Genomic DNA, 14,551 nt, shown 5'->3' with positions numbered 1-14,551 from the left:
TTATTTCATCTTATGCTTCCAGGTCCATCATGGAAAGAAGTCAGAGCAGGACCTGGAAGTAGGAACGGATGCTGTTTACCAGCTTTCTCCTGTGGCTTAGTCACCCTGCTTTCTTGTATGCCCCAGGACCACCTGCCCATGAGTACCCACCCACCATGGGATGGCACCACTCATGTCAATTAATCACACAGATAATATAGGCCAGTCTGATGCGAATGTTTTCTTGATTATGATTCCTCCTACCCAGATGTCCTCATCTTCTGTTGTAACAACAGTAAGTGTACTCTGTCTAAAAGGAAGTAGAATGACTGCCCTGGGCCCTTGTCTCAGCCTCTATAAACTAGAGAACTTCTCATTGCTAAGGTCAGAATGAGCTTTAATCATTCGCCATTGCCCTCCGTTTTTCCATCAGCCCCTATTAGGTTTGCATGTGTATTTGTTTACGTGTGTATTTTATTATGTTTTTAAAATAAATTACCAAATCCATACCCCATTTCATCTCTTCTGATTCCTGTCCTATCCTCCCCACAACTATTTCCTCACTATTTCACAGCTTTTGCTTTGTTTTACATGGACCTTGAGTCCATGTAGTGCAGTCAGCATGCATATGACTATGGGCTCACCTATGTGCTACATTCAGAGGCCACATCCTGAAGAAAAATTCCTCCCCCGGTGGCCATTAGTTGTCAGTAGCTCCTGAGCTTGAGATGGGACTTCTTGGCTTTGTCTCCCATGCTTACATCTTGTATGGGTTTGATAACATACAGTCAAGCTCATATGTATGACAGCTTTCTCTTGTCCAGAAACTACAACTGTTTTGCAACTATCCATTAATCTCTACCCCTTACAATCTTTCTACTCCCTCTTCCACAATGATCCCTGAACCTTGGAGTGATGGGGTATTAGTGTCTCTCTCTCTCTCTCTCTCTCTCTCTCTCTCTCTCTCTCTCTGTGTGTGTGTGTGTGTGTGTGTGTGTGTGTGTGTGTGTGTGCGTGTGCGTGTGTGTGTGTTACATATAGGGGTCAGAAGACAGCCTCAGGTATCATCTTCAAGAAGCACTGTCTTTTTTGAGGCTGGTCTCTCCTTCCCAGATTCATTCAGTAGGCTGGCTAGCCCATAAACCCCAAACATCTCCTGTCTCTACCTCCACAGCATTAGAAGTGCACCCCTGGCACCACATCTGATATTTTTATGTGGATGAATGGTAAGCTCATTAACACTCATTTTGATCCCCATTGTCTCCAAAAGCTGAGTATATTACTCTTAGTTTATACCAGTTTCCATTCAAACACAGTAACTTTGATTAACATCATATGACTTACGATGTTTTTTTCAGTCACTACTCTAATGAAGTAAAGATAAAAGCAAGGACTGCTGTGAATGGAGAATGAATTAGAAAATGGATGAAGCTAAGATCCAAAGTTCGTATTAATGAACCAGTGGTTTTATCATGCACTGGCCTTTTTTCCTTTAAGTCCTTGCCTATGCAACTGCTACTTCAGCAGCACCATGCCAGCCCATCCCATACAGCTCTGTTCTCATTAATATCGCTTGGGAGAAATTTTTCTATCTCAAACATCATGAGACCTCAACCAAACCAGCAGGCCCAAAAGTTTTATATCAGCAGTATTCTGTTTAATGAGCTAAAAAAAAAAAAAAAAAATGCTAAGGCAAAGGCCTAGCTATGCTAGTCCATTTTATCATCACTAATAGAATGCCTGAGGCAGACAAACTTTAGGAAAAAAGATATTTAGTTCACAGTTCTGGAGCCTGAAAGGTGTGCTCTGAGCCTCAGCATTGCTGCTGGTGAAGACCTCAGGCAGATGGATCCCAATGACAAGCATCCCTGGAGAGAGCCTTCACACTTGGAATCAGGAAGGCAGGGAGAAGCAGGAATCTCAAAGTCCCATTAACCTAGGTCACACTTAAAGATCCACCAGCATCATCATCACACAAGACCAGGCTTTTAACACATGATGCCAGACTCGAACATGAAGACAGACTCCTTGCATACCACAGCAGAGATGCTAGTTGGCTCAAAACCTAGGACCCCTGCCCCTCATCAGGGAACATCATGGAGTAAATATTAGATGTACTGGTGTTTCCTCTTCTGATCCCATTACCTCTTGACTCTTGAGGATCTTGGCAAAATCTCCATGAGAGCCGGTGTTTGTGGTGAAATGCCCATTTTATTTTAGTTGCAGTTTGTTTTCTTTCGGAAAACTGTTTCAAGAATTGTGTTTGCCTCTGAGAGCTTCAACTGAATCATCTCTGGATTGTTTTAGTCTTTTATTATTTCAGAGATGCTATTTATTCTGACTCTTAATGCTTGAAAATTCTAAATAGGAGGAAGTGGGTGAAGCCTAAGAATAGGTAGTACACCAATTCCTGTGGGCCTTGAACTCTAGAGTCCAAGTCCTGGGCTGGGAAAATGGCTTAGGAGTTAAAAGTTTCTGCAGTGTTGGCAAATGGACTTGGGATAACAACTCGGACCCCCCAAGTGGGTGCACGAACATCATGAACATGTATATAAACCAGAGAGAGAGAGAGAGAGAGTCCAAGTACAGTTCTCAGAAGATTCTGTTTGGAATTGAGCTGGGGTGCTGGTTCACAACTATAATATCAGCACCTAGGATAAGCTCAAAGTTAGCCTGAGATACAGAATAAGATCCTATCTCAAAACCAAAAAAGTTTACAATTGTGATTGTAATTATAACCATTATTTTAAAAGACCTAAAGATAGTAGAGGAAAAACTGATTTAAGAAGAGTTCAATTTTAGTTTTACAAAAAAATTGCATTTAATGAGGTAGCTATCGAACATATTCAGCCGGTCGTTTATCAGATTTTATCATTCTTGGCTTTTGAAAGAACCTCTTGGCACTTTACTTTCTCTGTCTTAGTGATTGACAGTTTTGATGCCGAATTTTACACACCAAAAATATGCAAATGTGACTTTCCCTGACTCATTCCAAAGAGACTCAGATCATATTGAAAACAGGCCTAGTAAAACCGGTTTCAGAAGGCAGGAGTGCTACAGAGTGACCACCGAGAGGCTAGAGAGCAGTTAGCAAATAGAGCTCTGACATTGTGTTCCATTTTGTAACTAATGTCTGCTATTTCTCATCAGTGCAGTGTATATCACAAGACATTTAAAGTTTTCTGCAGCATTCGTGGCAACAGTGAGTGTAAAGTATCACCTAACACTAGAAGGAACTTTGAGGACCGTGTCAATTATAGGCTATTCCAAGAAGAAGACTGGATTGCAAGCCAAGTACAGATAGGTGCACACAGGAGAGAAAAGATGAAAACAGCAGCTCCTGGCCAGCTCCCTCTATTGTACTCTGGGATGGAGCTGCATTCTAGGAGGCATTGTCATCATTGCCAGGACCTGGGCGTGCTCCCTGGGAGGCAGAGTGGCCATAGGGCTGAGCAGAGACCTGTGTGAGAGTTAGGGGATGGAGAAGTCAGGTGCATTGTGGTTCTAACAAAGCAGTCACAATGTGCCACATGTTGCCAGGCTAGGAAAGCCATGGTGTGTCCATAAATCAACAGAAACCAAGAGTCTGCCTGGCTCCGGGCATACACCTTCAGTCCTTAGCTACAGATAATTTGTTTTTCTTTTCTTAGAAATGTTATTTTAGCTATTACTTGCAAGGTTCCTTAGAAATTGCCTAGTAGCTTGTTGGTAGAGTGGAAAGATACAAGAGAAATAGGAACTAGGGTTCATTTTTATGAGGAAAAATTATGAATGTGAAATAAAAGAGAAGATTTGAGACGTTGCACTTTCTGGCTTTACATGGTTTGCTGTTTCCTTCTGTCACCTGTGTTGTGAGTGTGGCCTTAGGAGTGACTTGCCATGTTGAAGAGAGAGGGAGGAAAACTTGCTTCATATCCCACAGTGCTGATGCCCTGGGTGAGAAGTCAGGGAAGCCACACTGTTGTTTTCAGTGGATGTTGAATTGAATCATGAATTTTTTTTTTTCTTTTCCAGATACCCAGGCGTCCTCTCTGAGGTCCAGGAGGAAAAAGGCATCAAGTATAAGTTTGAAGTCTACGAGAAGAAAGACTAACGGAAAGATGCTTTCAAGTTCTACTGCTTCCCTCCTAAAATTATGCATTTTTATAAGACCATGGGACTTGTACTGGCTTTAGATCTATGAGTAATTATTTCTTTAGGGAGGGTAGTTGGAAGAATTGTTTGTTTTGTGATCCTGGGGGGATGGAACCTAAGACTCGGTGCGTGCTGAGCAAATGCTATACTGCTGAGCCACCCCAACCCTAGCCCCTATATAATTCTAAACAATATGTTGTCATTTCCCATTAACCTAACTAGGTTATAGTAAAAGTGCCTTAAGAAATACCACTTGCTATAAAGGTCTCGGTGCCCCTCCCATGAGGCTTCAAGTGGCTCCCCAGCATATGCACAGGGTACTGTGTGTACAAGAGACCCCAGTGATGTAGAGCCCCTGGAGCATGAGCAGATGGGGGGCTCATAGAAGTAGGAGCTAGGGAGGTAAGTCCAAAGGACAGAAACAGGTTTTAAACAGCAGAGCTGGAACTCAGACTATAAAGAAAATTCCATCAACGTAGAGACTGGATTATTGTATGCACATCACACTTGCAGCAAAGCTCTGCTCACTCAGACAGAAAATCAGTAAATGGAGAACTCCATTGTGTTCCATGGAGACGAGAGCAGGTGGAAGATTATGTAAGATCTGAAACACTGAAATTGTCTGCTTCTCATCTTCAGTGAGATTCCAAAGGATAGTACAGTGACAGAACAAGAATAGGCACTCTCTACAAAAAAAAGAAAAAACTAAGTAATAGCAAGCATAATAGCTACTGTTAAGAACGCAGAGATAATGAATTGAGAATGGATACTGCTTGAAATGAAAATTTAATAAGTTAGAAACTAAACTTTATAAAAATAAAAAAATGAGCATTAAAATGGCTTTCCTCATCTCAGCAGGGTTTTATATCATCAGGTCAGAGAAAGTATTTCTGCCCTGCCTTGTAAATTAGTATGGTCTTTTTTTTATCTTTTACTTGACAATTTCATACGTGTTTACAATGTGTCTTAATCCTACCAGGTCCTCATCCCCACTCCCCCCACTACCTTTGTATCTTCTTTCTCTTTTCATAACCTTCTGAAACCAGTAATTGCTTTCTTCATGTTCCTGCCAGTGGACACACACACACACACAGAGCCATCAGTTACCAATAGCTCTTCAACTGTGGGTGCAGCCTTATGAGCCTCTCCTCCATCCAAGCTAGAATATGGGTCTGCAGATCACCATAGCTGCTGTGAGCTTGTAAGTACAGTGTCCATGCCATGTCCAGAAGGCAGCATCATATATACAGGGCACTCTTCCCAGGCTTCAGGCCTTCATTCTTTCCACCACTTCTTCAGTGCTCCCTGAGCCTTAGACAAGTCTACTGATACAAATGGTCTGTTCAGAGCTGAATAGTAAACAGACACTTAGTGTCTGTAAGCTGGATGCTCTCTACTGCAAAAAAAAAAAAAAACTTCTCCGACCAGGGTTAAGAGCACTAATACAGGGTATAAACACAGGTATGTAGGAAGCACTCTGAAAATCTAGCCATTTAACAAAGCAGCAGTAGTAGGTTTGTCCTTAGAACCCATGACTTCCACACCACAGGCATTTGACCAGTTTTACAGTACTAGATATGAATTGTCTCCTATAGAGCCGGCCTCAAATCCAACTAGGAAGCATTGACAGTCATGCCATTGTTGTACAGTAGAAACATTGTAACATGCAGGGCCTACCACCAGCTAAGTCCGTTAAAGGCTGTCCTCCCTGGTGATACGCTCAACACCTTCTGGCGCTGAAAACTGTCCAGTTAAGGAGGAGTTTGCAAGGCAGGTCCAGATTGATTTCTCTATGTCCTGCAAGTAAATGTGTTGTGTGCCTTCAACAGTAGGGACTTGTCATCTAGCTACGACAGGCAACCAAGAGCGATGGCAAGGGATGCGTTGTTTTGGGAGCCTCCTTAACTAGTTACTTTTAAGGGTGCCCCACACCTGGCACTGAGAGTTTCATTTAATAGCCTAGGTCTTCATTTAATAAGCATTGTCCACCAGTGCGTAGGATGCCTCCATTCAAACCTTTTTCTTTAGTTATAATTACCTGATAACCATGAACAAAGAGATGAACTCAAAGAGGCAGAGAGTCTGCTGAGCTAGCCCGTGAAGCAGGTGAGCCTGACTGAGTTTGTGTTGTGTAGCAGTTTCCTCTAAGGTCAAAACCTGTCTTAGAAGGAAGCTGTTTTGACATAAGACGGTATAGAGGAGGTAGAAGAAGAGGATATTCTAAGGGAAGCTGGGAACTTCCTTGAGCTCAGGAAATACACAACTTAGAAGTTCTTAAAATTGACCAGGTGCACTAGACTCCTCCCTCCCCAAGCATAGATAAGCAATGATTGCTGACTCTGGGCTGGGCTCTGAGACAAGCTGAGCTGTCTAGAAGACCAACTGAGCCTCCTGGAAAAGCAGAGACCAGCAGAGCTGTCTGAAAGAGGCTTGGACCTACTGAACTCCCTAGAAAGAGCACTCGAACCTGTTGAGCTGCCTGTAGGTTGTCTAATACACTACAGGTTTCCAGGTTTCATGAGCTGTGACTCTCTGGTGGAACGGGCTTTTGGTGATGCAATTTTGATGGTCTCCTTCCTTTGAACGTCTATATCTGGGGTTAACGGACATTTGCTCCTGTCTCTCCAGGAGGTGTGTTATGCAATGATTTGGATCACTGGTGCTCAGGCAAAGAGGCAAGTACAGTGACATATGTTTGTAACCCTGGCAGTGGTGTGGTATGGGAGAGACTGACAGTGTATTTGCAAGCCAGACTGACCCAAGAAAGAAAGAAAGTTAATTGTTTCAGCATCTTTTAAATTTGGAAAGAAGCATAAATGTCAAAGAAATAATTACTATATCTATAAAATACAATGTTTGCAGCACTTGAAAAGGATGTGGCCCTAACAGGAGAGTTCTTCAGTAAAAGAAACACACACACAAAATCTAGTATTAGTATGTCTAAGAGTAATATATATTAAAAATAGTTGACAATATCAGACTTAGTGTTATTTTCTTTTTTTTTTTTTTGGTTTTTCGAGACAGGGTTTCTCTTTATAGCTCTGGCTGTCCTGGCACTCACTTCGTAGACCAGGCTGGCCTCGAACTCAGAAATCCGCCTGCCTCTGCCTCCCGAGTGCTGGGATTAAAGGCGTGCGCCACCACGCCCGGCTTAGTGTTATTTTCTGTTTGTCTTCTATGATTAGGATTTTTTTTGGAAACTATTTTATAGAGAAATTATTTAAACTACTAAGTCACAGCCTTTGTTTTCAACAGGAAAATGAGGGTATAGAGCATTGAGAGGAAAAATGATTTTCTAAAAGTCATCCATCAAGAGAGAGAGGCCAAACCATACAAAAGAAAAAAAATCAATTCTATAGAACAGTTGCACATCAAGTAAAGCAATAGTGCTTTCTTGCAATGAACATAACCTGAAAGCCACCAATATCCAGAATTTGTAGGAGTCGGTGACTCAGTCAGAAAAAGAAACAAGTTATTTACAGAGGAAATTGAAGTGGCCAATAAATACATGCAGAGGTAAACCTTCTACCAGAAAGGAGAGAGGCAGGGGAGGAAATTACATGTGCCAGTCTCACCATCTTTAGACTAAAATGTTGACATCGCCCAGAGCTAGGGACGCTACGCTCAGCACGCAGCAGTTTCACCATGGGTAAAGACCAGGAGAACACCTCATCCATGCCAAAACGAAAGACAAAAGCACCCTGGAAAGCTAGAGACAAGGAAATTGTTGTCTGGCTCTTTTAGGATGAGTTCTCTCCAAAGTGTATTCTGAAACAGTTCGGTGAGAGTGCTGGGTGTGATAGGATGCACCAGAAAGCACAGTGCGATATGAGAAAACAAGAAACCTAGTTCAAGGTCAGTAAGCAGATTCCCATTGACAACTGGGAAACTGAGGGAGGAAGAAAGCTGGAGTGTGTAGATCCTGATCATTGTTTGCACAATGTTCCACACAGCCAGCTTGTTGCTCTGTGTGAACCGGACACACTCCAACTGCCAAGGTCCCAAGTGTTAGAATAGCAAGCTGCTAACATAAATGCAAAGAATACTAAACACTTTAGCAATTCCATGTTTCTGCTACTTTTCTACATAAAAAAAACTGCACAGCCCAGTAATTTATTTGAAATATAATATCTATCAGGGTGAGGGTAAGGGTGATGATCATAGCTTCCACCAAAGCATTGTGTATACTGAAAAAGAGACATGATAGCTTTTGTGTTAGAAGGAGAGGTTTCGGGTGGGCTTTGAATTTGATTTGACTGAGACTCATTGAGTTTGAGATGTCTTTAGGAAAGGAAGAAAGAAGGGAACAAAAAATAAAAAGCAATGGAAACATGCCTTCAAATTCTGAAAAGGGAATTATTTTCAACTAATAAATCTATGCCCACTCAAATAAAGACAAATGTGTGTGGTCCTCTTCATGTATCATCTCTTTAAAAGCTGCTAGAGGAGATGTCCAAGCAAAACGAAGGGTTACAAACCTAAATAAGGTAGCCTAGGATCTAGGAAGATGACTCCAAATGCAGGATGCTGGCTTTGTAGTTGGCTTAGGAAACTTAAAACAAAAACCTGATAATGGGTAGGTGGCAGAACTGGAGCATTTGGAATGTTCTCACAAGACAAAGCAAATAAAACAAAGCTGGCAGTCACACAATTCAGCAATCAGTTTGGGGGGAATGCAATACAAGGAAGGAAATTAAAATACTGTTTCTCAACAGTGAACTGTATGGACACAGTCATAATGGGATGAGTAGCTGCCTGGCCCAGAGAGGCTGAAAGCCAGAACCTCAGCTTGCCTGAAGTCATCAAGAAATGTCCATTAATTGAGGAAAAAAACATCAGGGAAAGCTACTAGAAGTTACAAGATGGCACTTTAGACAACTGGGGAGGGTTGAATGTGAACTCCAGACCTGGGCCTCCCCAATAAGGCTGTGCTGGCGGGTCAGCAAGCTCCAGGGATCCTCCTGTCCCTGCCTCCCACTCTTGGCACTGTGGGTGTGTGGGACCATGCCATCCCAAGGCAGGGGGTGTGCACATGGGTACTAAGCATCTGAACCCAGTGCTCAAGCTCAGGCTGAAGGCATTTTACTGAGTCACCTCCACGTTTTTCTTTCATCTTTCCTAGTAAAAAGTTACAGTTCTTCACAGGGGCTAGCCTCCTGTTACTCTTTGTGCGCACTGTATAAAAACTACATGGAAACTTTGAAGGCACTATCTGTCCAAATCCGGCTGAAACAACAATTAGTTGTGGTCACACAAAAGGCCACACCAACTGTCAGGGAAACATTGGGCTTTTCCCTGCAGTGCCTGCCCTGCTCTTCCACAGGAACCCAGTCTCACTGTCTCCTGAATGTCTTCTGAACTATCACTGTAAGATGAGGATTTAAAGCAAAGGTAGAAGTGATGAGCCGGGTATGTTCTAAACGCACCGGTGAGCAAGTTGTATGCTTCTCAGTGTTGGAGTTACGTAACACCCACTTCCTTATAAGCCATGTCTCAGAGTGTTCCCATTACACCTGCATCAGGGATGGGTCCCAGAATCTACCTTTTAAGTAAACACCCTAGAAGATGCTGAAGCTAGAATGCCAAGGCCTAACCGTGAAATGCTTATCTGTGGGTGATGCCAAGCACCTGGATGCTGTTGGTTCCTTGCTACTGATTTAGAAGGCATTTGCCCCCTGAGTGGGGCTTGGGAGCACTAACTTTCTCATTCCCAGGACTTTCAAAGGAAGCAATGCAGAAAGAAAACCAAAGTATAAGCTGCCATGTAATAATGGAAGAAGATAAGGTTGTATGAATTAGATTTACATACCTCTGATTTGAAACTAAACACCTTTAAATTCTTAAATATATAACACATTTCATATGAAAGTATTTTACATAAGTAACTCAGATACATAGAAAACAAAGCTAATGATAGGTGTCCCTAAAAGTTCATTTATTAATTATATAAATGATGAGCTGGGAAGAAAACTTGATGGTCAAGAGCATGTGCTGCTCTGCCAGCCAACCCAGGTTCTTTTCCCAGCAATCTGGGGCTCACATATGCCTTTAACTCCAGTTCCGGATCTGACATCCTCTTCTGGCCTCTACCGGCCCCTGTACACACACACACACTACACACACACCCCACACATACATTTTAAAATTAAGTAAAAATTAGCTACAAGCACACTAATTAATCAACTAATTAGTTAATAGCTAATGAAACTCAACCAAGCACATAATGTGAATAAGTCACATGGCTTTGTGAGGTTACATGTGGCTGGCCAACTACTGAAAGCATTAAAAACAATAATTACCTTTAAAATATTGAAACTTGTGACTAAAAGATGTTCCATCTGTGTCATGGAGGAGAAAGCAAATATATAATTGAGTACCAGGAATAGAATAGGGAGACTTTATGGTGAAAATGTTTTTCGTCTCAATGGAGCCTCTGGACAAACAGGAGAGACACCTGTGGCGGACCTGCATTTGTGCTGTTCCTGAGATGGGAGATACACCAGAGTGTTTTTAACGAGCAGCTCTTGCCCTTTCTGTTCCCCTGGAGACCGCACGTGTTTCTCTGATGATACATTGACGTTTCTGTTAAACCACTTTCTTCTTGGAACAAAAATGGAGAACAAATCAGATTGGTATGTGGTATTTCAAATAGCCTGGTACTTCATAATACAAAACAAAATTATCAGAGACAGAGTTATAAGTGCTGGCGGCGTCTTCCATCCCTGAGCCCTAGGACTCATTACTCAGTCCCTGAAGGAACAGTCTACAGAGAGGAGAAAACAGGGTTCTGACCTCAGGGAAAGCTGGAGAAAAAAAGAGATTTTCTACAGCACCCACAAAATCATTTACAGACAAGATTGTGAGTGAGACAGCGTCTTCTTCAGCGCCTAGTCATAATCTACTTCAAAGGGAGAACAACCCAATCTAGCATTGAGAAACTAAAAGGTTCCCTTTTGCCTGGCAGTGCCTCAGGTTGGTGGTTTGCCCAGGCCTCTACTTCTTGCTAAGACTGAAAAAATTTTGCCTAGCATTTAATAACAAACCATTCGTACACATAATTGAAGGGCTATGTGGGTGCCCACTTATCCAACACTTAGATTTTTGTCATTGACACCTTACTCTCTCTGCCTTATTACATATTTGGTTCCATCCCTCTATCATAAGTATCACATGTGTGTATATAATACATATATATAATATATGCATATATATATATTCTCTGTGTGTGTGTGTGTGTGTGTGTGTGTGTGTGTGTGTGTGTGTGTTTAGACAGGATTTCTCTATTATGTAGCCCTGGGTATCCTGAAAACTTGCTAAGTAGACCAGGCTAGCCTCAAACTCACTGAGATCCACCTGCCTCTGCCTCCTAAGTGCTGAGATTAAAGGTATGCACTACCACGTAGCTCATCTTATTATTATGCTTTATTCAAAGTTAGTTTTATGCATCATCTGTTTTTGCATATCATTAACTATGGTTCAGTCTTGCTTGCTTTTTGGAAGAGTCACTTAACAAAATACAAACCTTAAGTGTATTTCCACAACATTTGGCAGATGCATTCAGTTTTGTGGCCCAAACCTCTGTCCATCACCTCCTATTGCTTTCTTTCTCCTTTCCAGCCACGCCCACTTCCAGCTGGCAGAGAAAGTCCTATTTGGGGTTGTTTGATTTTCCTGTTCTCCATCCACTTCCCGACTATGCCCTTCGTGGGAACAGAATCACACAGGATGTGCTCACAGCACCCACGAGGATTGATTTTCCAACCATGTTTGCTCTCCCAATAATTTGTTCCTTTTTTATTTTCTTAATGTTACTCGATAATCAAAGACCAGCAACAATAAATAATAGGAGGCTATTTAAATAGTAGCGGTTTGATAAGGTAAAGCTGCTAGGTTACATGTTATGGTTGTTTTGCTATATCCCATGGAAAATCCCGTATTATATAAGTTAATTAATGGCTTCTCACTAATTGAGTATCAACTTCCTTTTTCTTTAATGTGGATATTTATATGGATCAGCTCCCCTTATGTTGAGATTCTGTTTGCAAACCAAGCAAGATCAAGGCTGTAACCATGGTTTCGTTAACTTTACTTACTGCTCAGAGAATTTAAATGCTGGTCTCCATTTCATTTTACTTATATAGTAATAATTCATTAGCAAATTTGCTGGTTGTTTATCCCTTTTCGTTTGAATAGACCCATGAATTCCATTGAGGTGAGATTTGAACCCCATTCGAAGGGGTTAAAGAGGTAGAACCTAATGGTCAGGGTAAGGCAGATACATATCCATAGATTCCATATTTAGCAACAGCCAACGAGGTGCCATGTGGTTAGACCCACAGTGACTGCATGCATACTAAACATGTACCAATATTGCTCTTATCATTTCTTTAGAGTAATACTATTATTAGGACAGCCTAGTATCCTAGTATCCTATAGCCTGCCATTCCTATAGCCTTTGTTATAGTCATCCTTCTAAGCAATTGTGAGATGCCCTAGGTGTGCTGGAGAGCCACACAGGGCATCATGTGCCTACTGTCTTACCATCTCAGAGACTGAAATGAGATCACATGAACTCAGGAGGTCAAGACCTGCCACTGTAAAGGGAAAGCTTTCATCCCAAACAAAAAATACACTTGACAATGGATGGGGAATAATTTTCATACTTTTAATATAATGATTGTGGAACTCATATTTGGGGTATCCTGATCACTCGGGAGATCAAGGGAGGACTATTTGCTCTAGCGTTATGAACCTTCCAGACTCGAAAACCAATACAAACCCTAACCAAGACGGAGTGTGTGCTACCCAGACCCCTCTGTCAAATACCAAGTGCTTTCACCTCCTTTACTGCATCCTTCTAACTATTCTCTTTAATAACCACACATAGTCCTGGCATTTTCCTTCTCTCACTGACTCTGGAGTAACCAAACTTGTGGGCTTTCAGTCTTTAATCACTTCCTTAATGATCTGCGCTAATTAACCACAAAGATGTGCTTTCTGAGCTCTACTCTGATTCTATCACTGTCTGGATTTCTTTTTTTTTTTTTTTGGTTTTTCGAGACAGGGTTTCTCTGTGTAGCCCTGGCTGTCCTGGCACTCACTTCATCGACCAGGCTGGCCTTGAACTCAGAAATCCGCCTGCCTCTGCCTCCCGAGTGCTGGGATTAAAGCCATGCGCCACCATGCCTGGCTTACTGTCTGGATTTCTTAATGCTCATGGAGCTACAGCTAAACTTCACTTTGGCCTTGAGAGGCTTCTATAGATGACACTGAGTAATGCCTCTGGCTTTGCCATCTCCCATACCTATGGCCTGTGACTTACACATAAGCCACCTTAGCTTTTCAGCAGAGTACAGGCCCAATCCATGGCTATATCAACACCCTTCTTTATGCTGTTCTTCCTGCAATAAGTCCTGACTCCGTTTTCTTCCATGGAAATTCTACCTGGGTCTCAAAACCTTACCCAAATCCTAACTGTAACTTTTCTGCAAACCCTCCCTTCTTTTCTCCATCACAACTCTTACAAGGTGGCAATTCAGAAATCCAGGTGTCTTCTATGTTGTGGTGTCGGTCCTCAACAAGGAATTTTCCAGGTTATTGCCCAGAGGGAAGCATGAAGGACCATACATGGGGGCACTGGCATAGTGGAAACTCTGGGAAAACTGTCACAGAACCACACAGACTGCCAGAAGGCTGGGGAAGGTAGCCAGGCTGTGGGGGCAGGAGAAAGGGAAAACAGGCTTGGTGAATATCTAGCCACATTCTGTCATGGCCACAAAAAAGAAAGAGCCCTGCCTGGCATCCAATCATTCTACAATTTCTTGACTCTTTGTTCTAAGGTTAAGAGGTTTAGATGGCTGGGAATTCATCTTGCTTGCAGCAAGGGTCCTTGAACAATTTGAAACCAGTAGGTTCAAAGGAGTCAGTGCTAAGTGTCCTCTGATGGGCGTAAGGAGTACAGGCAGAGCTCTGTCTTCTCAGGAAATAATTCCATATCTAGTCTGCACTCCTGCTCAGATGAGACGTTGAGCTACCTCCTTTATAAAGCATAGAACAAGTACTCTTGTTCTTTGCACAGAGAAATAATTTCATTGTGTAGAGCATTTAAAAATATATATGTAAGGGCTAGAAAGATGGCTCATCGGTTAAAAGCACATACTGGTCCAGAGGATTTGAGTTCAAGTCCCAGCAACTACATTTTATGTTTACCCCCATGCAGACTCACACATGTGCATGTGATTAAAAATAAGTTTTTAAAAATTGTGTGTTTGTGTGTGTGTGTGTGTGTGTGTGTGTGTGTGTGTGTGTGTGTGAGCGCGTGTGTGTTTCTAAGCCAGCCTATGTTATGTAGGGAGTCTAGATGGCCTGGGCTACAGAGTGAGGCACTGAATGAAAAAGAAATGAAGGAAGGGAGGGAGGGAGAAAGGAAGGGGAAGGA

At 42.2% G+C, this 14,551-nt stretch overlaps 1 protein-coding gene across 1 annotated transcript in view; it reads left to right on the top strand.

Annotated features, from left to right (window-relative positions):
• The window catches only part of Dhfr (dihydrofolate reductase), a 32,585-nt gene extending 24,181 nt beyond the window's left edge, over positions 1-8,404 (top strand). The window contains exon 6 of the mRNA XM_021180778.3: positions 3,994-8,404. Within this exon, the coding sequence (XP_021036437.1) occupies positions 3,994-4,072 (79 nt within the window). The 3' untranslated portion in view covers positions 4,073-8,404. The remainder of the gene's footprint in view (positions 1-3,993) is intronic.
• Positions 8,405-14,551: the final 6,147 nt, after the last annotated feature.

This window comes from Mus caroli, unplaced genomic scaffold (genome assembly GCF_978045245.1).
Source record: "Mus caroli unplaced genomic scaffold, Mus_caroli_1 scaffold_15, whole genome shotgun sequence".
In the NCBI taxonomy this organism is placed as follows: Eukaryota; Metazoa; Chordata; class Mammalia; order Rodentia; family Muridae; genus Mus; species Mus caroli.
Note: the sequence above shows the minus strand (reverse complement) of the source record. Positions and strands in the feature narration are given on the sequence as shown.